This window comes from Heptranchias perlo, chromosome 23 (assembly GCF_035084215.1).
Source record: "Heptranchias perlo isolate sHepPer1 chromosome 23, sHepPer1.hap1, whole genome shotgun sequence".
Lineage (NCBI taxonomy): Eukaryota > Metazoa > Chordata > Chondrichthyes > Hexanchiformes > Hexanchidae > Heptranchias > Heptranchias perlo.
Window position 1 is genome coordinate 18,615,754 of NC_090347.1, and position 22,711 is coordinate 18,638,464.

General features: G+C 41.1%; 1 protein-coding gene across 2 annotated transcripts in view; it reads left to right on the plus strand.

Annotated features, from left to right (window-relative positions):
* The first annotated feature begins 373 nt into the window (after positions 1–373).
* slc38a10 (solute carrier family 38 member 10) overlaps positions 374–22,711 on the plus strand; it is a 112,885-nt gene continuing 90,547 nt past the window's right edge. For both annotated transcript variants that reach the window (XM_068004129.1, XM_068004131.1), the window contains exons 1-4: positions 374–1,579; positions 8,800–8,917; positions 15,284–15,329; positions 22,038–22,131. In XM_068004129.1, the coding sequence (XP_067860230.1) occupies positions 1,490–1,579; positions 8,800–8,917; positions 15,284–15,329; positions 22,038–22,131 (348 nt within the window). In that variant the 5' untranslated portion in view covers positions 374–1,489. The remainder of the gene's footprint in view (positions 1,580–8,799; positions 8,918–15,283; positions 15,330–22,037; positions 22,132–22,711) is intronic.

Here is a 22,711-nt window from a genome sequence, read left to right on the forward strand (position 1 = left end):
GTAACAAAACTTGCAATAATCATGTATGTTCCAATTTATTACTGCTTGGATAGTCATGATCTGGAGAAACATCCATTTTTGTTTATTATATTTTTTTAAAAAAAACAGGTGATTTTATTAACAATTGAACAGCTACAAATAAAATAAGCAAACATCCACAAAAGTTACAAATCTGATCTAAAAGCAGCAGGTAGGAGAGAGCAGATAAGTTAACTTTTTGGCTGCAACTTCGTCAGCCACCCTAACCCGGTTGCCAGCATCTGTCGGTGTCGTGAGTCCTCCCAACCTCACTGGTGGCGCTGCAAGTGCTGAGTTCGGAGGCCCGCGGCTGGAGGAGGTCCATCCGTCGTCGGCGCACTCGTTGTCAGTCTGGCATTTCCTGGAGACGGGAGGGGGAGAAAGTGGACGATTTGAATGAGTGGAAACTTTCTGGCGGCGGGTTGGAGAAAAAAAAAAGGTCTCACGGAATAAGAGGGGCTGAGAGGCGGAGCTGACGATCGCCGCAGGCCTCGCTGAGTTTAGTCTTTCTCCTCGGGAGGGTCGGATTAAAAAGTTGGGCAACAAACAAACCGGCGGCTTTTTATTGAGCGCTGTTGGTGTTTTTTTTTGAGGCGGAGGAAGCGCCTGGGCCGAAAACAGTTCCAAAAAAAAATGGTCTAGGTCCAGGGGGAGCGACGGGTGGGCCTGGAATAGTCGGTGTTAAAGAGCTCGCTTGACAGGAGCCCGGCTGTTTGTAAACAGAAACCGAGAGTCGGGGTGAAGTTGAGGGGAAGCTGAGTTTGTGCCGAGGATCCGCCACGTCACGGAAATTCCCACCGGCTCCTGGTGTCCCCATCCGCTCCACTTTAGATTTATTCTGCTTTTCTTATTTGAATTTATTTTTGCATTTTTTTTTCTCTCTAGCCAAAAGCCTTCAAGTTCTTTTTATACCCAACTTTGATTCCCCCCCCCCCCTCCCCCTCTCCAGTTTTTGGTCACTGCACATTCTGACAAACTTCAGAGTCCCGTTTTGTGTCGTTGTTGAGTTTATTTTTGTTTTTTTTCCCCTCTCTTGTTAAATCTTTGATTTTTAACTGTTGCTTGTTAGTAACATTCACTTTCAGTTGCCTTGTCTAACTTTATTATTATATATACAACACGTGTGCTGCAGGACCACTTGTTACATAATCAATTCTGTATTAGGTGAGGTTTTTGTGTAGATACTATTATTTTCCTTACATACTAGGAGATTTTTCTTTAAGTCACTACAGAATTTTTGAAAGTTACAGAAAGTTACACTGTTGGTTTTCTGTTCAGAAATTACAAGCTGGAATTTAGAAAAACAATCTTTCACATTTAGTTTTCCAGTAAGGACAAGATTTGATTGCAGTTATATTTCTTGACATTTACTGATACTATTGATTCTGTCAACGTCGGGAAAGAAATAATACATAGCGAGTCAGATTTAAATAAAAATTCTGTGATACCTTTTCCCAAAAACTAATCAAACATGACTGCTTCAAACTGGGGCCTCATCATGAACGTAGTGAACAGTATTGTGGGGGTGAGTGTGCTCACCATGCCATTCTGCTTCAAACAGGTGAGTGGAGAACTGCCAGATTGCAAGTCTTGTGAAAGTGTGTCATCTATTGTACTGCAGCATGATATATGTTGAACTTTTTACAAGTATAAAAGTGCACCAGCATTATTTTAACTAAATATGGTAACAAATACGTTTCAGCTTGGCTCACTTGTGGCATGTTGTGCCCTGAGTCAGAAGATCATGGTTTCCAGTCCCACTCCTGGGAGTTAAGCACAACATCTAGATTGACACTTCGGTGCAATATTAACCGAGAGCTGCATTGTCAGAGGTGCTGCCATTTGTTAAACCCAATTTGCCTGTTCAAGTGGACATAAAAGAATCTATGGCACTATTCAGAGAAGAGAAGAGTTCTTGTGTCCTGGCCAAAATTTATTCCTCAACCAACACCACCAAAACAGACTAACAGGTCATTTATCACATTTGCTCTTTGTGAGACCTTGCAATGTGCAAATTGGTTGTTCCGTTTACTTGCAAAGCAACTTCAAAAGTAATTGGTTGTGAAGTGCTTTGCAACATCCTGAGGAAGTGAAAGGTGTTCAGTGAATACTAGTACATTCTTTCTAACTATCTTCCATTTTGCTCTCTTTGTCCCAGAATATGAGCACTAATACTTACATATAGTGAGCACAAATAACTACTGTTGGTAGCACAAAGTTGTGCACAATATAAACAATTGTACTGTGTATTCTCAAAAGTGAAAAACACACATGATTTTCTCTTTAGGAAGCATGTAAACTTAGTCAGCTAATGAGGGACTCTGATCTCCCTGATTAGGCTGTGGTGTGTGAAATTATTTTGGTAAGATATTGATGTGCACATATGATGTTGCGTACAAAAACTGGCTTGTTTTCAACTATGTAGCATATGCAATTAATGGTACCAGTGTGCAAAGCTTACAAGAAAATGTTATTTCTATTTCATGATTATAATACTGTAACTTCATTACTAAAACATTTGTTCAATCCATGGAATTGTTGAAGTTGCATAATTGAATATCCTAGTTCTTTCATGCTGGAATGTTTGTAAACTGTAACTTTTACAGATGAATCCCTTTAAATTAAGAAAGTAGGTAGTTTCTACTTCTAAAAACAATATGGCTCTTATTACCATAGATTTACAGCCCAGCGTTCATTGAACCTTAGATTTCAACTGGGCCAAGTGGGAAGATTTGTGGATTAAAAAGTTGCCAGTTTATCCATAGTGCTGTGTGGTAAGAGGGCACATTACCCAGGGTTGCCCTTGTCTACTTCTTGTGCCCAGCTTTAAGAGCATTGTCATAAAACTGTGAGCTAACTGCCTGCTTGTTTCTTGAGCCAAGGATGGTAAGTGGCCCAGACAAGGGTGGGGGGGGGGTTAAATTTCAAAAATTGGTTAATTTTTTATATGAATAGAAAATTATACTTGCAGTATTTTTGTTAAATATGTGAATAAAGAGTGTATATCCTGTAAAAATTTAATGTACTCTACTTGGATGTTCAATTTAGGAGTGATTACAAGGCAGCAAATTTATTGAGAGCATTAGCTGGTCAAAAAAATGCAAGAGCAAAGTTTAAGGGTGAAGTTGAGAGATTGGGGTTAATAGTAAGTTCTACACAACTTGTCCAGGCACAATGAGGTAGCAATCAACAAAGTAAATAGAATTGTTGAACTATGGAGTTTCAGTCAGAGCATGTTGTTTTGAAACTGTATAAAATTCAGATCAGACTGTAAGTTGAGTACTTTGCCCAGTTTTGGTGACTACGACAAGCTCTGGAGGCAGTGCTGAGAAGGGCCACAAACCTAATCCCGTGTGTCAGGATTAAGGCAAGGGGAAAAACTGGAGCAACTTGGGTTCTTCAGCTTTACGAACAACGATGGACAGGCACAGACACTCTGGTCCATCCAGCTGTTCTGCACAATCGTGATACCTTGTATATCACAGTATATACACTCCCCATCCCACCTAAAACCATGTGATCTCCTGGGAGAGGTGAGAAACCAGATAAAGATCCAAGCCAATTTGGGGGGGAAAAATGTGGAAAATTCCTCTCTGACCCCTTTGGTGATCGAAACTAGTTCAGGAGATCACCCTGGCCTTAATAATTCTATGCATTACATTACCCACCTTTTGTAAGAGGTAATCTCTGCCCCAGCCAGAAACAGGTCCAGCTCTTACTTGAAGGAATTCAACAAATTGGTGTCCACTGCACGAGCCGGCAGCCTGTTCCAGAGGTCCAGTTTTCTCTGGGAAAAGAACCACCTCCTAACATCTAACCTGGATCTGGCCTTGTCCAACTTAAAATTGTGACCCTTTGTTCCCCCCCAACTTATTTAATTGGAACAAACTGCCAACTGGAACACAATTTATTCCTTTCATCATCCAATAGGAACAAAGGAACAGGAGTAGGCCATTCAGCCCCTCGTGCCTGCTCCGCCATTTGATAAGATCATGGCTGATCTGTGATCTAACTCCATATACCTGCCGTTGGCCCATATCCCTTAATACCTTTGGTTGCCAGAAAGCTATCTATCTCAGATTTAAATTTAGCAATTAAGCTAGTATCAATTGCCATTTGCTGAAGAGAGTTCCAAACTTCTACAACCCTTTGTGTGTAGAAATGTTTTCTAATCTCACTCCTGAAAGGTCTGGCTCTAATTTTTAGACTGTGCCCCCTACTCCTAAAATCCCCAACCAGCGGAAATAGTTTCTCTCTATCCACCCTATCTGTTCCCCTTAATATCTTAAACTTTGATCAGATCACCCCTTAACCTTCGAAACTCCAGAGAATACAACCTCAATTTGTGTAATCTCTCCTTGTAACTTAACCTTTGAAGTCCGGGTATCATTCTAGTAAACCCACGCTGCACTCCCTCCAAGGCTAATATGTCCCTCCGAAGGTGTGGTGCCCAGAACTGGTCACAGTACTCCAGGTGCGGTCTAACTCGGGTTTTGTATAGCTGCAGTATAACTTCTTGGACTCTAGTCCTCTAGATATGAAGGCCAGCATTCCATTAGCCTTATTGATTATTTTCTGCACCTGTTCATGACACTTCAATGATCTATGTACCTGAACCCCTAAGTCCCTTTGGACATCCACTGTTTTTAACTTTTACCATTTAGAAAGTACCCTGTTCTATCCTTTTTTGATCCAAAGTGGATGACCTCACATTTGCCTACATTGAATTCCATTTGCCACAGTTTTGCCTATTCACCTAATCTATCAATATCGCTTTGAAATTTTATGTTTTCATTTACACTGCTTACAATGCCACCAATCTTTGTGTCATCGGCAAACTTAGATATGAGACTTTCTATGCCTTCATCTAAGTCGTTAATAAATATTGTGAATAATTGAGGCCCCAAGACAGATCCCTGCAGGACTCCACTAGTCACATCCTGCCAATGTGAGTACACCCCCATTATCCCTACTCTCTTTCGCTCAGCCAACTTCCTAACCAAGTCTGTACTTTTCCCTCAATTCCATGGGCTTCTATCTTAGCTAACAGTCTCTTATGTGGGACTTTATCAAATGCCTTCAGGAAGTCCATGTAAATAACATCCATTGACATTCCCCTTTCCACTACTTTAGTCACCTCTTCAAAAAATTCAATCAGGTTTGTCAGGCACGACCTACCTTTCACAAATCCATGCTGGCTCTCTCTGATTAACTGAAAATTCTCGAGGTGTTCAGTCACCCTATCCTTAACTATAGACTCCAGCATTTTCTCCACAACAGATGTTAGGCTAATTGGTCTATAATTCCCTGGTTTCCCTCTCCTTTCTTAAAAAGCGGAGTGACGTGCAATTTTCCAATCTTGAGGGACAGTTCCTGAATCTAGAGAACTTTGAAAGATTATAGTTAGGGCATCTGCAATGTGCTCACTTACTTCCTTTAAAACCCTGGGATGGAAACCATCTGGTCCTGGGGATTTGTCACTCTTTAGTGCTATTATTTTCTTCATTACTGTTGTTTTACTTATGTTAATTTTATTGAGTCCCTGTCCCCGATTCAATATTAGTTTTCTTGGGATTTCCGGCATGCTATCCTCTTTCTACTGTAAATACTGACGCAAAGTATCTAATGAATCTCAATCAGATCGCCCCTACGGACCAAATGCTGGAATATGGGATTAGATTAGACAGGGCTTGATGGCCGGTGCGGACACGATGGGCCGAAGGGCCTCTATCCGTGCTGTATAACTCTATGACTCTATAACTCTAAGTCTACACTTCTCTAAAGTGTAGAGTTCCAGCTTTGAAAGGAGACAAGTGAGATGGAACTCTTAAAAGGGTATAAGATAGTAAACAGTACAGAAAAGGCACTTTGGGAGTGCTACTTCAAGGTAAACCACAACAGTAGGGTCAGGGGGTACTGGTACAAACTGGACTGAGGTCAGGACATTCCTCGTCACACAGTGATCAACAAACAAATTAACTTCTGGTCGGAAAAGTTGAGGCAAAAACCTTGGAATGCTATGAGACGTTTAGATGCTGGAAAAGTTGTAGATTTTTTTTCTACCTAGATCAACTAAGATTTGCTGAAAAGCCTTCCTTGCCCATAGTTATCTCATGATCTTGAACAGTTTAACTGTCTGCTTAGCTCATTTGGTAGCACTCTTTCCTCTGGGCCAGGAGGTTGTGGGTTCAAGATCCACTGCAGGATTTGATGACAAAATCTGGGCAAACATTACAGTGTGGTACTGAAGGAGTGCTGCATTGGAGGAAGTGCTATCCTTCAGATGAGACGTTAAACTGAGGCACACTTCTGTCTGTTTTAGTGGTTTACTTGAATGTTAAAGATCCCATGGCACTATTTGAAGAAGAGCAGGTAATTCCCTGGTGTCTGGTCCCTGACCGATATTCTCCCCTCTACTAGTACCACATTAACTGGTTATTTATCTTAGTGCTTTTTGTGGAAGATTGCTGTGCACAAAAAAGTTGCCGTGTTCACTTGCGTAACAGCGACTGCACTTCAAAGCAATTCATTGTATTTGAAGTGCTTTGGGACGTTTCTGAGAGGTACAACAAGGTGCTATATAAATGCAAGTTCCTTCTTTACCTGAACCATGAAATTAGCTTGCAGCCTTACAAACACTCCTTGCTATCTGTAATAAAATTGAAACTGTATATACTATAAAGAGCTTATCAAGAAAGGAATCGGAGGGTTCAATAGTTATAAATGGCTTCTTTCTCACATTTTGACATCATCTGAATCCCTGAATTAGATTGGAGCCATGAAGTTACTCCCTGGCATCATATTGTTTATTGTAGATGCAGCTTCAATTTGATGTTTTATCTCCCTTTTGTGCTGCCAGTGTGGCGGCAAGCTGTCTGTGTCCTGTGTGTCTTCATATATGGTGGCTATAATCACAAAGTGCATTAAGTGTGATCCCACCAGCACTGATTTATCAAGAAATAATCCAAAGTTAATAATCAGAGAAATTCTGTGCATAGTGCGTATTGTTTTGAGAATAAAGGCTCTCTGGGAATATAATCAAGGGATTCCAATAACACAAACTGCTCTCTCAGTTTATAGGCTCAGATCATGTTACAGGCCACTATCACGCACAACCATCTTTTATATTAATGCATACAGTTTTGTTGCCATTAAGGTTATATCTTGCCTTACTGACTGCAATTTGTTTTGTTACCACTGCCATTATGGTTGTCTTGTCACGTGATCTGAAACCAGTTGGCAAAAAGAGGGGATTTTACTGAAAAATAATCCGTGTTATCTCGTGTCAAAAAAAAGGACAGTTCTACTGAAAAGTGTGCTACAAACATATATTCCATTTTGTTATAGTCTACTTCAAGAGCAGCAATCTGATGCTTGGTTTTCAAAAGGATTACACTTTAATTGCCCATAATTCTTTCTAGTCTATAGTTTCCTGTACATTTTTAGCCACGCATGCTGCATACATTTTCCCTATACAGACCAATTTTAGTGACTGTTTTGAGGATATCGTTGTTGTAATTGTGGATAAGCAGAAAAGTTATTAGCACCAACGGTCACTTTTGTTTGTGTCTAGCTGGATAAAGTTACATTGGCTGCGCTGTGCTAAATTTGGACTTTGACCTCCCACCCCCCATCCTTTGACCTTAACTTCTCCCCTGAATTTACACAAACCTAAAAGCCAGTACAATGCTTGGTATAATTCAAGCACTTACATCTACAGTTGTGTAAGAAAATATGTAGGGGCTGATTTTTCCTGCGTCTCTTCCCCCACCCCACCCATCAAAATCCAGGCCCAGGATTGCAAAGATTTTCTGTTCCAGCCCATTAACAAGGCCCTGGGACACCGCGGCGTTGGCCTGCCACCTGGCTGTGTCAGGCTCAAGAAGCTTGGGCTAGAAATTGGAATGCAGATGCAGATCTAAGAGGCCTGCAGCTGTGTTCCTGGGCACTGGCCTCGAAGTAGTTTGGCTGCTGCTGTAGATCCCAAGACTTGGAAGATCCAATATCTAAGTTTTAAAAAAGAACAAGTTTAAAAAAAAAATTGGGCCCCTCCTTTAGTTTGCAGTTGGGCTTCCTCAGACCAGAGGGACTGAGTGGTGGTTCCTGGTACAAACCCCAGCAGTTTGGGCCGCCTCTGCATCTTGGTGCCCCGTGGCTTCAAGTCCAGGGGCACCACTCCTGCCTCTTTAGCATCTGTACGTTAGGCCCGTGCCCATTACAGGAATGTGTCGTGCTCCATCCTGCCAGGGAATCCCTGGCAAAGGGGAGGAGATGTGGTGTAACTTGTCTTCACCACCTTTTTCCCTGACCTTTGCACCCAAGGAATGGGCATTTCCTGGGGATAAAGATCAGGAAAATTAGCCCCTTAGACTTTAAAGCTGCATTCTTTTTATTGTAGTAAATAAGGAATGGCCAAAACAACTTAATTGGATTGTACAATTATCTTGATTTAAATTCATTTTTTTCAGGAATTAAGATCAAAGTCTTGGTGAATTGAATTAAAAGTCATATTTAATTCTCACATTCCAGTCTGAGGCTTATAATATAGCTCTGTCAAATAAAGATTCTGTTGGTTGACACTGTTTAAGTCTGGTTCAGAATGATTTCAGAACAAGGCATCACACCAGATTGTTTCACTGGACTGAATTATTTATGGGTACTTTAAAATTGCTAATGCACATACTGTAGGATCAATTCTTTTGTGGTCCATAACCTTGCTAGTGCTTCTTCCAAATTACAATGAATATCTTATTTCCAGATTATTTTTTTTTTGTCCTGCAGTGTGGAATTGCACTGGGTGTTGTCCTGCTCCTCTTCTGTTCCTGGATGACTCACCAGTCCTGTATGTTCCTGGTGAAGGCAGCGAATACCAGCAAGCGCAGGACTTACCCTGGCCTTGGTAAGAAACTTTCCATTAGTGCTAGTAAAAGAGGTTTGGTTTCTAATTCTAGAAGTTAAACCTGTGCACCACTGCATCGGATTCGCTAAAATATAGCAACTTCAAATACTGCTTCCTCTCCTACGTAAAAACATAAGAAATAGGAGCAGGAGCACGCCACACAGCCCCTCGAGCCTGCTCTGCCATTCAGTAAGATCATGGCTGATCTTCGACCTCAACTCTATTTTCCTGCCCGATCCCCATATCCCTTGATTCCCCTAGAGTCCAAAGATCTATCTATCTCAGCCTTGAATATATTCAACGACTCAGCATAGACAGTTCTAAAGATTCGCAACCCTCTGAGTGAAGATATTCCTCCTCATCTCCGTTCTAAATGGCCGAACCCCTGTCCTGTGACTATGCCCTCTAGTTCTAGACTCTCCAGGGGAAACAACCTCTCAGCATCTACCCTGTCAAGCCCCCTCAGAATCTTTTATGTTTCAATGAGATCACCTCTCATTCTTCTAAACTCCAGAGAGTATAGGCCCATTCAACTCAATCTCTCCTCATAGGACAGCCCTCGCATCCCATGAATCAATCTAGTGAACCTTCGCTGCATCTATAAGGCAAGGATATCCTTCCTTGATAAGGAGACCAAAACTACACAGTACTCCAGGTGAGCTCTCACCAAAGCCCTGTACAATTGTAGTAAGACTTCCTTACTCTTGTACTCCAACCCCTTGCAATAAAGGCAAACATGCCATTTGCCTTCCTAATTGCTTGCCCTACCTGCATGCTAACTTTGTTTTTTGTATGAGGACACGCAAATCTCTCTGATCACCAACATTTAATAGTTTCTCACCATTTAAAAATATTCTGTTTTTCTATTCTTCCTACATAAGTGAATAACCTCACATTTCCCCACATTATACTCCATCTGCCACCTTCTTGCTCACTCACTTAACCTGTCTATATCCCTTTGCAGACTCTGTGAACTCCTCACAGCTTACTTTCCCACCTAGCTTTGTATCGTCAGCAAACTTGGATACATTACACATGGTCCCTTCATCTAAGTCATTAATATAGATTGTAAATAGCTGAGGTCAAGCACTGATCCTTGCGGCACCCCACTAGTTACAAGCTGCCAACCTGAAAATGACCCGTTTATCCCTATTGTCTGTTTTCTGTCTATTAACCAATCCTCTATCCATGTTAATATATTACCTCCAACCCCATGAGCCCTTAACTTGTGTAACAACCTTTTACGTGGCACCTTATTAAATGCCTTTTGGAAATCCACATAAACATCTACTGGTTCCCCTTTACCCTGCTAATTACATCCTCAAAAAATTCTAATAAATGTATGAAACACGATTTCCCTTTTATAAAACCATGTTGACTCTGCTGAATCATGTTATGATTTTCTAAGTACCCTGTTACCACTTCCTTAATAATGGATTCCAGCATTTTCCCAACAACTGATGTCAGGCTAACTGGCCTGTAGTTCTCTGTTTTCTCTCTCCCTCCTTTCCTGAATAGCAGGGTTACATTTGCTACCTTCCAATCCGCTGGGACTGTTCTGGAATCTATGGAATTTTGGAAGATCACAACCATTGCATCCACTATCTCTGCTGCCACCTCTTTTAGAACCCAAGGATGTAAGCCATCAGGCGCAGTGGATTTACTGGCTTTTAGTCCCATTAGTTTCTCCAGTACTTTTTCTCTGCTGATACAAGTTACTTTAAGTTCCCACTCTCATTAGCCCCTTTGTTCCCCACTATTGTTGACCAAGTGCTCATTTATCACTGTGCCCAGAAACTGAGAGTCAGCAGCCTATTACTACTATCATGTGTATGGATATCAGCTGATATCCATACACATGAACATCAGGGATCACTGGTACTGAACCACATTGAGTTCAGCTGACTTAGTATCGGTTAATAACTGTGCAAGTTGGGGGGGGGGGGGAAATCTTCTGCGGTTGTTTCCATTTTACAATTCTATTCTGATATTAACTTTTAGCAAATTAAGAGAACAGGTAAATAACAACTCGGGCAGTATCGTGCCTTTTTAAAAAAAACTGTTAATGAGTTCAAGTATTGGAATTGCCTCTCATTTGAATTCAACTGCTGGAAGATGTTACGTTTGTTCCTGATGGGCATTGGGTAGTTTGAGGTCCAAACTGTTTCACAGCAATGTCCGGAGAGCTGTTGTAAGGAGAAAAGGGTAACCTTGGCAATAATTGTCTGGTATATACAAAACCAAATAATTGAATTTGTGATGAATTTACTGACCAGTGGAAATAACCTTACCCTCAAACCCTTTCAAAGTTTTGCACACTTTTATTAGATCCCCCCTTAATGTTGCCTGCTCTAGTGAATGCAGTCCTAGTTTTCTCTCCATTACTATATGCTCTCAACCCTGGTATGGTCTTGGTGAAACATAGATTTACTTTCTCCACAGCTCTATTTTCTTGCTATAATGGACACAATAAAACGTCCCAAGGCATTTCACATAGGACAGTGCAGACACTGGGAAGGGATAGAGGAGTTAGGAGAAATGAAAGAAGGCTCAGTTAAAACATTTTTTGAAAGAAGCTTTTAAAGGCAGGAAGAGAAGTAGCAAGGGAGTTTTGGGAGAGGTGAGCATGGAGCTGGGTGGCGACAATGTATTCGAGGACCTTGAAGAGGAAATGGAGGTTAGATATGGGATGACAGTTGGAAAGGATGAAGAGTTCAATAATTGTTTGTGACAAAGTGGTGACAGCTGTTTTGAAGGGAGTGAAAAACAGTGCCTGTGTAAAGAGCGCCACTTATGATGGTGAGCACTGGGACAAGGAAAGGCCAGGAGTTGGGAATTTGAGGGGTTGGGGTGGGGGGGGCGGGGGGGGAGTTGAGAGCACGAGTTGGGTCTCTGGTAAGGACCAAGGGGCGGAAAATGGGGGAAACGTTACAGAACGATGAAGGCGTTGGGGCTGAGTGATCAGAGATGGCTTCGTCAAAGATCAGAACCCTAGAAGTGGCAAAGGCACGGCAGGGTTGTGGGTGTGTCCTTGGGGAGTTTATGCGCAGGTTGAGATTAAGTGGGAGCAATAAGCAAAGCTAGAGAAGGTGGGATGAGGTGGGGGAGTTCACGTGAAGATTGAAATCACCATGGATGAGAAGTCGCTGGGTGCAGAGGTTAATGAAGGAGCATAGGGAAAAGACCTTAGTGAAGAAATCACAATGGGGTTTGAGAAAACAGATAATGAGGACTTTAAAGAGGCAGGAGGGGTGGAAATTTAACAAACTCCACTGTGACTTAAACAATGTCTTGTACAGATTTTTCACTGTCATTGCTTTTGTATTCAATATATATATAAAATCCAGAATCCTGTTTGCTATTTTTAAGACCTTTTCCACCTGCAATCCTCTGTCTAAAGATCAGTGTGTGTTCTTTGAAGGGAAAGTAATTCCATTGGGAAATGTCATCACTAATAGATATTTATCCATGAAGTTCTTCTTGATGTTGTAATAATTTCCTTTCAACTAACCACTTAGATTCTCTGCTACACTCCATTGAGAATTTTACCATTTAGGTTATATTGCTGGTGATATTTGTGATGTTGATTGAACTGTCTGCTGATGACTTGTTCCTGATAATTGCACCTTTTAATATAGTAGTTGGCATCTCTTGTTGAGCTTTTGAGAGGATGTTGGAATCTTCACCACAACACATGGCCAATAAACAGAGTTTGTCACCTTCCCTGCTTTTTTTGAAATAAAAGTACTAACTTTTTTTATTCGTTCATGGGAGGTGGGCGTTGCTGGCAAGGCCAGCATTTATTGCCTTTGAGAAGGTGGTGGTGAGCCACCTTCTTGAACCGCTGCAGTCCGTGTGGTGAAGGTTCTCCCACAGTGCTGTTAGGAAGGGAGTTCCAGGATTTTGACCCAGCGACGATGAAAGAACGGCGATATATTTCCAAGTCAGGATAGTGTGAGACTTGGAGGGGAACGTGCAGGTGGTGGTGTTCCCATATGCCTGCTGCTCTTGTCCCTCTAGGTGGTAGAGGTCGCGGGTTTGGAAGGTGCTGTCGAAGAAGCCTTGGCAAGTTGCTGCAGTGCATCCTGTGGATGGTACACACTGCAGCCACAGTGCGCCGGTGGTGAAGGGAGTGAATGTTTAGGGTGGTGAATGGGGTGCCAATCAAGCAGGCTGCTTTGTCCTGGATGGTGTCGAGCTTCTTGAGTCTTGTTGGAGCTGCACTCATCCAGGCAAGTGGAGAGTATTCCATCACACTCCTGACTTGTGCCTTGTTGATGGTGGAAAGGCTTTGGGGAGTCAGGAGGTGAGTCACTCGCCACAGAATACCCAGCCTCTGACCTGCTCTTGTAGCCACAGTATTTATACCGCTGCTCCAGTTAAGTTTCTGGTCAATGGTGACTCCCAGGATATTGATGGTGGGGGATTCGGTGATGGTTATGCCGTTGAATGTCAAGGGGAGGTGGTTAGACTCTTCTTGTTGGAGATGGCACTTGTCTGGCGCGAATGTTACTTGCCACTTATGAGCCCAAGCCTGGATGTTGTCCAGGTCTTGCTGCATGCGGGCTCGGACTGCATCATTATTTGAGGGGTTGCGAATGGAACTGAACACTGTGCAATCATCAGTGAACATCCCCATTTCTGACCTTATGATGGAGGGAAGGTCATTGATGAAGCAGCTGAAGATGGTTGGGCCTAGGACACTGCACTGAGGAACTCCTGCAGCAATGTCCTGGGGCTGAGATGATTGGCCTCCAACAACCACTACCATCTTCCTTTGTGCTAGGTATGACTCCAGCCACTGGAGAGTTTTCCCCCTGATTCCCATTGACTTCAATTTTACAAGGGCTCCTTGATGCCACACTCTGTCAAATGCTGCCTTGATGTCAAGGGCAGTCACTCTCCCCTCACCTCCTGGAATTCAGCTCTTTTGTCCATATTTGGACCAAGGCTGTAATGAGGTCTGAAGTCGAGTTGTCCTGGCGGAACTCAATTCTGAATTCATGAATTGACCATTTATGTCATTTGGTTCCTGATGTAAACTGGAAGTGTCATTGCAGCTGAGTACAGCATGTGTGATTACTTTGCCACCATAATAGCTTCTATATGCTATCAGGACACCTATCACTCTTATATTGTGCTCAAAATGGCTGACTTGGCAATGGAATTTTTACGGCAATTCTGCTGATATGTGTCTGCCAGCATTTATTGCCCATCCCTAATTGCCCTTGAGACGGTGGTGGTGAGCCGCCTTCTTGAACCGCTGCAGTCCGTATGGTGGAGGTACTCCCACGGTGCTGATAGGTAAGGAGTTCCAGGATTTTGACCCAGCGACGATGAAGGAGCGACGATATATTTCCAAATGAGGATAGTGTGTGACTTGGAGGTGAATGTGCAAGTGATAGTGTTCCTATGTGCCTGCTGCCTTCGTCCTTCTAGTTGATAGAGGGCGTGGGTTTGGGAGGTGCTATTGAAGAAGCTTTGGCAAGTTGCTGCAGTGCATCCTGTAGATGGTACACACTGCAGCCACGGTGCGCCGGTGGTGAAGGGAGTGAATGTTTAGGGTGGTGAATGGGGTGCCAATCAAGCGGGCTGCTTTGTCCTGGATGGTGTCGAGCTTCTTGAGTCTTGTTGGAGCTGCACTCATCCAGGCAAGTGGAGAGTATTCCATCACACTCCTGACTTGTGCCTTGTAGATGGTGGAAAGGCTTTGGGGAGTCAGGTGGTCAGTCACTCGCCGCAGAATACCCAGCCTCTGACCTGCTCTTGTAGCCACAGTATTTATGTACCTGGTCCAGTTAAGTTTCTGGTCAATGGTGACCCCCTAGGATGTTGATGGTGGGGGATTCAGTGATGATAATGCCGTTGAATACCCAATTCCAAATCATAATGGGCATTTCAATGTTTTGGAATTTACTGAAGCACTGTTCTTTGAAGGAAAGGTAATTCCTTAGGGAAGTACCATCGCTTATAGATATTTGTCCAGAGTTCTTTATTTTGGCCTTGGAATAATAATTTTAAACAAACACTTGAAAAATTATTTGAAATCCGGAGCAATTATTATGGATAAGTAGCTGTTAGCGAATATGCATCCTTATGGAATTACCTTCTCCATTAAATGGTATTTTACGCTTTAGTGTCTAAAATTTGGCAATTTTAGAAAACTGATGCTGACTCTAATAGAGAATGTAGCCAAGCTTGTTCCTGCACTTCAGGGATTTGTATATGTTTTAAAATTCTTTCACCTCTTCAGTCCCAATTACTATATAAGCATTTTATTCTGAAATGTAATGAAAAATAAATTAAAATCTAATGCAAGTGCTTGGTACTGTTGTGTTTTCTAATCAGTTGCTTTTCAATTTTTAGCTTTCCATGCCTATGGAAAAGCAGGCAAAATGCTGGTTGAAACCTGGTAAGTTTAAATGTCACAATTCAAGATTATTTTTTAAACAGTGATATTCTTTCATTAAGCATACTTACACTACAGTTAAAAGCTGTCAAAAATAAAATCTAGATAACATGTCATGCCACACTTTCCCAGCAGGAGTTGAGTTTAACACTGAACCAAAGAGATGACAGTTGATTGTCACAGCAGTCCTTACTCTACACTAATTTTCTCGTCAAATAAGGTCTGTTATTATTCCAGATCAGAACTGAGAACATTGCACACGTGACTTGTCATTGTGGGGCTCAAACCCATGATTACTGAGAACCTTGTAATTCTGAAGTATCTGGACTATGCAGTTCTGGATAGAGAAGAGGAACAAGGGGACACAGATATTTGCTATGGCACTATCCATCTGTCTGTAAATGCTAATTAGTTTTTCTAGGTAAACTTTAACCTGGGGACCTGATGCCATTGTAAGTTACTTCACTAGGACCTGGGTTAAAATCAGATCTGGATTGATTGGACAAAAGACTTTCTGTTTAACAACAAGGGTCCTGTGTGACATGAGTGAAGACAGGCACAACCTTGTTCTTAGTGGGTATGGACCCACAACTCAAAGTAGGCATAAAATTCAGCCCCTAAATTGGCACACTCATTCAGAGATTATAAGGATTGATGGCGTGGAAAGTGTCACACTGGTTTGGTGCGGGTGCTCTTGAGATTGGGGCTACAGCAAAATGTTGGGGAAGACTGGAGGGAGCTTTACTGTGTTTAACTGTGCAGTAACTAACATGGGAGTACTTGCTTTTGACACTGCGTGCCTGAAGTGGGAACTTCGATTTCCCACAGCTAACATGTTTTAAAACTTGAAACAAAGTTTGAGTATTTTTCTCTCATTTGATCAGACCTCTGGATCTTTTTCAAAAATGGGCATAGTTCAGTCTGGCATTTTGGCCTGTAAGAAGTAATGTCAGCTGAATGTCTTAAAATCATTTTTCACAGATCCTATACAGGCTTCATTGTGTTTTCCTTCAATAAATGAGCATATTCTATGTGTCTTCATGGATGCTTCTATTAAAAAAAATGACTTCTCTGTAACTTGACAGTCTCCTGTTTGGATTTGCATCAAACTTGTCGGGTAATTTACTGTCATCATTCTGTGTGCTGTTTTTAAAAATGAACTTAATGGAAACTTTCAGAACATTGGGCCACTTCTTTCTAGTTCATTTAAAAAAAAATGTACAGTACAAATAAACTGCTGTAGATCTTGATAGTTTACTTATTTGTAAGGTGCATAGTGAAAGATTAGTTCATTCACTAGTCTGACTGAGGTCTTCATTAATCTTATGGTTTTATAATTTGTGATGCAATTTAACCCTTTATGCTGTTTTAAGGACCGTTAAAGCTTTTTCCAGATGTTACCATTATGTTCTAAACTTCTTGAATTGATATTTGACAGGAGCTTAGGAAGATTCTCAAGTAGAATGCATGTAAACAAGGTTGGGTCCTGTGGAATTAGTGTGCAGATTTTGGTTTGGATATGGAACTGGATGCATTCTCAAATAGAAGCTATAAATAGTGGTTCAGCATGAGAACTGATTAATGATATTGTGGTTGTAAGGATCTTGGATGAGAAAAATTGATTGCAGGCAGAACTAGATGCGATGGGGGAATGGGATTGTATCTGGCATTTGTCTTTTAATATGGATAAAAGCAGCATAATGCACTTGGATACAGGAAGCTCCCAAGTATGAGTACACCATGCATGCTCAAGGCTGCTGAGTGAGGGAAGGACCTGGATGTTACAATGTGTGGGTCATTGAAGCCCCATGACCAACGCCACAAGGCTGTTGCAAAAGCAAATAGGGTGTTGGGATATATTGCCAGGACAATTAAATATAAAACAAGAAATATTATTATTCTTAAAATGTTGTGGGCAGGCTACATCTAGAATACTATGTCCAGTTTTGGTCTCTTCACGTGGTGTAGATACATAGGCCCTGAGAGAGGTTCAGAGAAGAACCACTATATTGATTCCTAGTTTAAGGGCCCTCAGTTACCATGAGAAGCTAGGGCAGCATCATTAAAGTTTTAAAATGTTCCTAGGTGCTCCACTGAGGGGAAAGGAAAAATAAATAAATGGAATAGAATACAAAAGCACATAGAATCTAATGAGCTCCGATCTTGGACTGATAAGGGTTAACACTTGTATCCTATTAGAACTCTGATCACATTACTCCAGAGGTCATTTACAATTTAAATTGTAATATTTCAGCCTTGACATCTAATCCATGCAGCCGAATAATTGTAGAGCACTGTTCTTCACTAATTATAGACTTCCTTTCTTCAGTAATTAGGGTGTAATTGACTCAGGCTGAAAGGACAGGTCTCTACTGCTTGGCATCATTTTTGCATCTTCAGTTGAAATACAGCATTGTGAAATCTTAGAGGCTTCCAGAAAAGCTTAGTGTTTCAAATTGTGTTTTATAACTGTTAAGCTGCTATTTTACTGCCACATTTGCACTGATGCAAAGCAGTATAACTTGGAAGTTAGATTGATGACTTGACTTAGTGTATTTTGCCTCTAGAGATGAAATCGCCTTCAGTGGGTGACCTTACACTCCTCTGGCTGTGCATTGATGCAGTATAACTCGGAGCTGATGTGAACCTGCTTCTAAAAAGGTCCAGACAGTCTGTTGGACAGCCTGAAATCTTTCTAAACTTAAGCAGAGCGTCAAAAAGACTCTAAGAATGTGGCTGCTCTTACCTGCACCCTCAAAACCTGATTTTTTTTTTCTCTAGTTAGAGAGCAAAGTTTTGCAGATGTGTGCAAATGGACATACACGGAGCTTGCACTTAGCTGAGCTCAGTGTTGAGACCCAAAGATGGGCAGACTGCAGTATAACTTTGGCCTGTAGGTGTGCATTGCAATCTGCACCATAAATTAAGACTACTGATTAATCACTGATAGTGTTTCTGTGTAATTAGTATTAGGGTATCTCAGGATAATTTTTTCTTTTACGATAAGATTTACCAGCTTACTTTCCAGCTTTCTTCCCAGAAAGGGCAGTGGTGAGGCACAGGCAGTGGAAGAGAGTGACAGAGTACAGTAGGATCTGCTATATCTTAATCAACTTATGACAGCTGAAGGCTCCAGACCATTCAGTATTCATGTGGATGTTCTTAAGGCTATTATGTTATAAGGTCTGCTGTATGAATTTTCTATGTTGCAGCATCTGCAACTAAAATGCTGCCTAGCCAGTTTTGAATTCCCTGGCAGATGCACTATTATACCACATGATTACAGGGTATACCAGAGGTATACAAAAAATGCTGTATCATTTAAGAGACTACTTCGATGCAAATTGACGCCCTCAGCGGTGACATGATTGACCCTGTACAGTAAAGAAATTATTTCAGATCTCAAATTAATCATTAAACATTAATGAATCAGCATTCAGAGACAAAGCAAGGAATTAAAATGTTAATTATAAAATTGTAAGTCCCAGGTTGTGACCAATAGCTGCTATTGAAAATTAAGTGGCCACCGAAATGCTGGTATAAATATTTTTGTTTACTCATATTTATTACTTTTTCTCTTCTCAATTCTTTCTATTGTTTTTTGTTATGTTACTTGGCCTCATCTTCTTCATAGCCCTGTCCTGTTCTTTGATGCTCACTTGTTTTTTCAGCAGTCTCACCTAGCCATATTTAATCCCCAATATCCATTAACCTTCCTACAGCTGTATCTTATTTATGAAACGTACTGTTTTGCACAAGAAAGCAGCATCACAAAAGAAGGAAAATTAAATTAATTAAACTTTCAAATATACCTCACCACCGCAATATACAGTGGAACTTGCTGAAAGCCAAACTACTAGTAATTTGGATCCCTGTGGCTTGCATCATTTAATGGCTTACGTTTTGGTAAATTGATGAGTCCTGTCAAGCACTTTCTATTTATTCCATGTTTGTGTGTGTAATTTTCTTTGCTTGTTGTTTAGGATTGGCTATACAGGAGTACTTTCCTACCAAAACATCTATCTTGGCTGATGAGACAAATAAAACAGTTGGGAAGGATTCAAACCAGGAAAGTAGGGGTGAAAGGATAACTGTATGGGCCAATTATTAGTAAGGAGTCATTTGGGTATAGCAAGGAAGACAAAAAATGAACTAAGGTGTATTTACCTGAATTCCAGGTGCACAACAAATAAAATGGATGAGGTAAAGTAGTGGTAAATAGAGAGCTAATAGATACTGTAGGAATTGCTGAAACTTAGCTAAAGGAAAAGGATGAGTGGGGAACAAATCCTCTTGAGCTAAATTTCACGTACTTCGGGAAGGATAGAGAAGGAAATAAAGGGGGTCAGGTGGCAGTGTTTATCAGGGAAGGTTTATACGTTGTTGGAAGGAAGGAACTGGGAATTTTGGCATGGAATATCTGGGTGAATCTGAAAGATAGAAAAAGGAAAAAAATTGTGGTGGGAATATGTTACAAGCCACCACAAAATAAAACTGAGGTGGGTGTAGTACTTTGGGAGGTCATTAAAAAATGTTAGAGGTAAGACCTCAGATGTAATCATGGAAGATTTTACTCTTCCTGACTGTTATTGGGGACAATCTGTATCCATAAAGGAGTTTATTGAAGAACTTCCAAGAATCTTCGTAAACAGCAGGTGACGGAACCCACAAGGAAGAAGGCAAAAGTGGATTTCCTCCTTACTTCCTCCTAATTAGTTACGAGTCAAGTTGAAGTGGGGGAATATTTGTGGTCCAGTGATCATAATGTTAATTTTAAAATTGAAATAAGGACAGAATGGATAATTAAAACAATTAAGAAACTGGATTTCAGGCGAGCAGACTTTTGCGATGAAATGTTGTATGAAAGGAAAGTCCTATATAGGAACAGGCGAAGGCTATTGAGTCCCTTTTTGAGCTTGTCCCACCATCCAATTAGATCATGGCTGATCTGTACCTCAACTCCATTCACCTGCTTTTAGCCTGTATCCCTCGATACCCTTGCCTAACGCAAATCTATCGATCTTAGTCGATGATACAGTAAATGTGGCATCTGTCAATGATACTGCATCCGTGGGACTTTTGTCAGTGATGCATCCATGCTGTGTCCTCCTTCTCCTCATTTGTTTGGTGTTCAAAGTTGTATGTGAGGGATGCTTTACAAACGTAAGTTGTTGTTGAACCGACGAGTGAGAATCTCTTTTTCTAAAGGGACGGACTTGCCATGTGTGATGTGAGTCATCCTACTCATCCATGGGGAGGGAAGGGACAATCTTTCTATTTTAAGATTCAGTGTGGCTTGAAATTAAGATGTGAAATTAAGGTTTGTGTTTTAGGGTTTCATGGTTTTAACCTGAATTTTGAATTAATCTTTTAGAGGTAATTATGGGGTAGAAACTGAAATCAGAAGGGTTAATTGTAGACATGATAGACTGCATAGAAAATACCCATCTCATTCTCCAACAAAGCAGAAGAAAAACATACTGCATTAGAGCAAAATTACAATGGGATAGATCTGGCCTGCCATGTACTTTATGTTTGGCGTTGGGATTATATGGAAGAGTTTTGTGATCGATGATGAGAGACAAACCCAAATAAAACAAGAACTTAGAAATTACTGTTGACATATTAGAGGATGAGCATTTAATGCATTTGTGTATATATATTCAATCTGTCTGTTTTAATGGAGGCATTAACCTATTTAAAATAAATATAAAAGAACAGAGAAAGGAGCATCATATCATCTTCTGGAATAGTTGACATTGGGTCGACTAGGCTTATATTCACTAGAGTTTAGAAGAATGAGAGGTGACGAAACATATAAAATTCTAACAGGACTAGACAGACTAGATGCAGGGAGGATGGTCCCGGTGGCTGGGGAGTCCAGAACCAGGGCTCACAGTCTCAGGATATGGGGTATGCCATTTAGAACAGAGATGAGGAGAAATTTCTTCACTGAGGGTGGTGAACCTGTGGAATTCTCTACCACAGAAGGCAGTGGAGGCCAAGTCATTAGATGTATTCAAGAAGGAGAAGGATATATTTCTTAATGCCAAAGGGATCAAGGGATATGGGAAAAAGCAGGAACAGGGTACTGAGTTAAACGATCAGTCATGATCATTTTGAATGGCGGAGAAGGGCCGGACAGCCTACTCTTGCTCCTATTTTCTATGTTTCTATGTTTCAAGCTGTTGTATGGTTTTGGATTCAAGTCATTACTTTTGTTGTACTGAGCTCAAATGAACCCTGTAGTCCTTTGATTACAAACGTTTTGCTTTACATGTGTCCAGAAAAGCACTGTTCTTTGCAGTTGATACTGGCAATCCTGAAATAGCTACCTTGTTGGCAGATTATTCAGCAGTGGGTGTATCATGGCTGAACGTAATCCAGTCCTCCACTGATGTCTGCACATTTGCACTTTCCTCCAAAGGTTTCTGGACAGCGATCAGAAGCAGGTGCTAGCTGATATTTTTCCTTTATTTTTCCATTTCTCAGCTCAATGTATTGGGGCTTATTGAAGGTTGCTGCTCCCATTCCAGCTGAGATTGACTAATGCACTGCAGATCAGGGATCAAACCTGTGACATTCCTGGTCTGTGTGGTTTCATATCACACTAGGTGGTGCATTTTTCTACTGAGTTACTACAGCGGGGGGGGCGGGGGTGACTTTTTAAAGCGGGGATATTAATTACGGTTTGCTCTGTTTACTTTATAGCTTGATTGGCTTGATGTTGGGGACGTGTATTGCTTTTTACGTTGTTATCGCTGATTTGGGATCTAATTTCTTTGCTCAATTGCTTGGACTTCAGGTAAGTGAGCTCTGTATATGGCATACATTGACCAAAAAGCTTTAGTTTCAAGAGTGTTGCACAAATGTGATGAGGCAATTGCACCTAATCAAGTAAAATATGTAACAATGTTTCAGTGATCCACTAGTTTTTCTCAAACAGTGACTAATAGGAGCACCATCAATTCCAGGTAGAAACAAACTTCACTAAGTGACTGAATAATATCTGTAGTCTGTGTTATGCTGAATTTAAAAATAGTAAAATTTGATCTGTGCTGCTCCTCTGTTATTGACATTTTGTTATCAACTCTTAAGTTGCTGCACTATAATTAAAGGATGCTAAAATCATGCATGCAAATAGGCTACCAGATTTATATTGCATGGCACTATTTCCATTTTGGGCTTCAAGTGTCCATAGAAAGCTGAGTTACGCTCTGTGCTTGTGAAGTCATTTGAGCCCCTCAACTGAGTGACAGCTTTGTAGCCCACTCCTTGATTTCTATTGTACATTAACTTTCCTTTGAATTTTGTGACCATAAATGATGACCTTACAATGGCCCCTCATAGTCCTCAGTTATTATACTTTTGATGCTGCCTGTAAC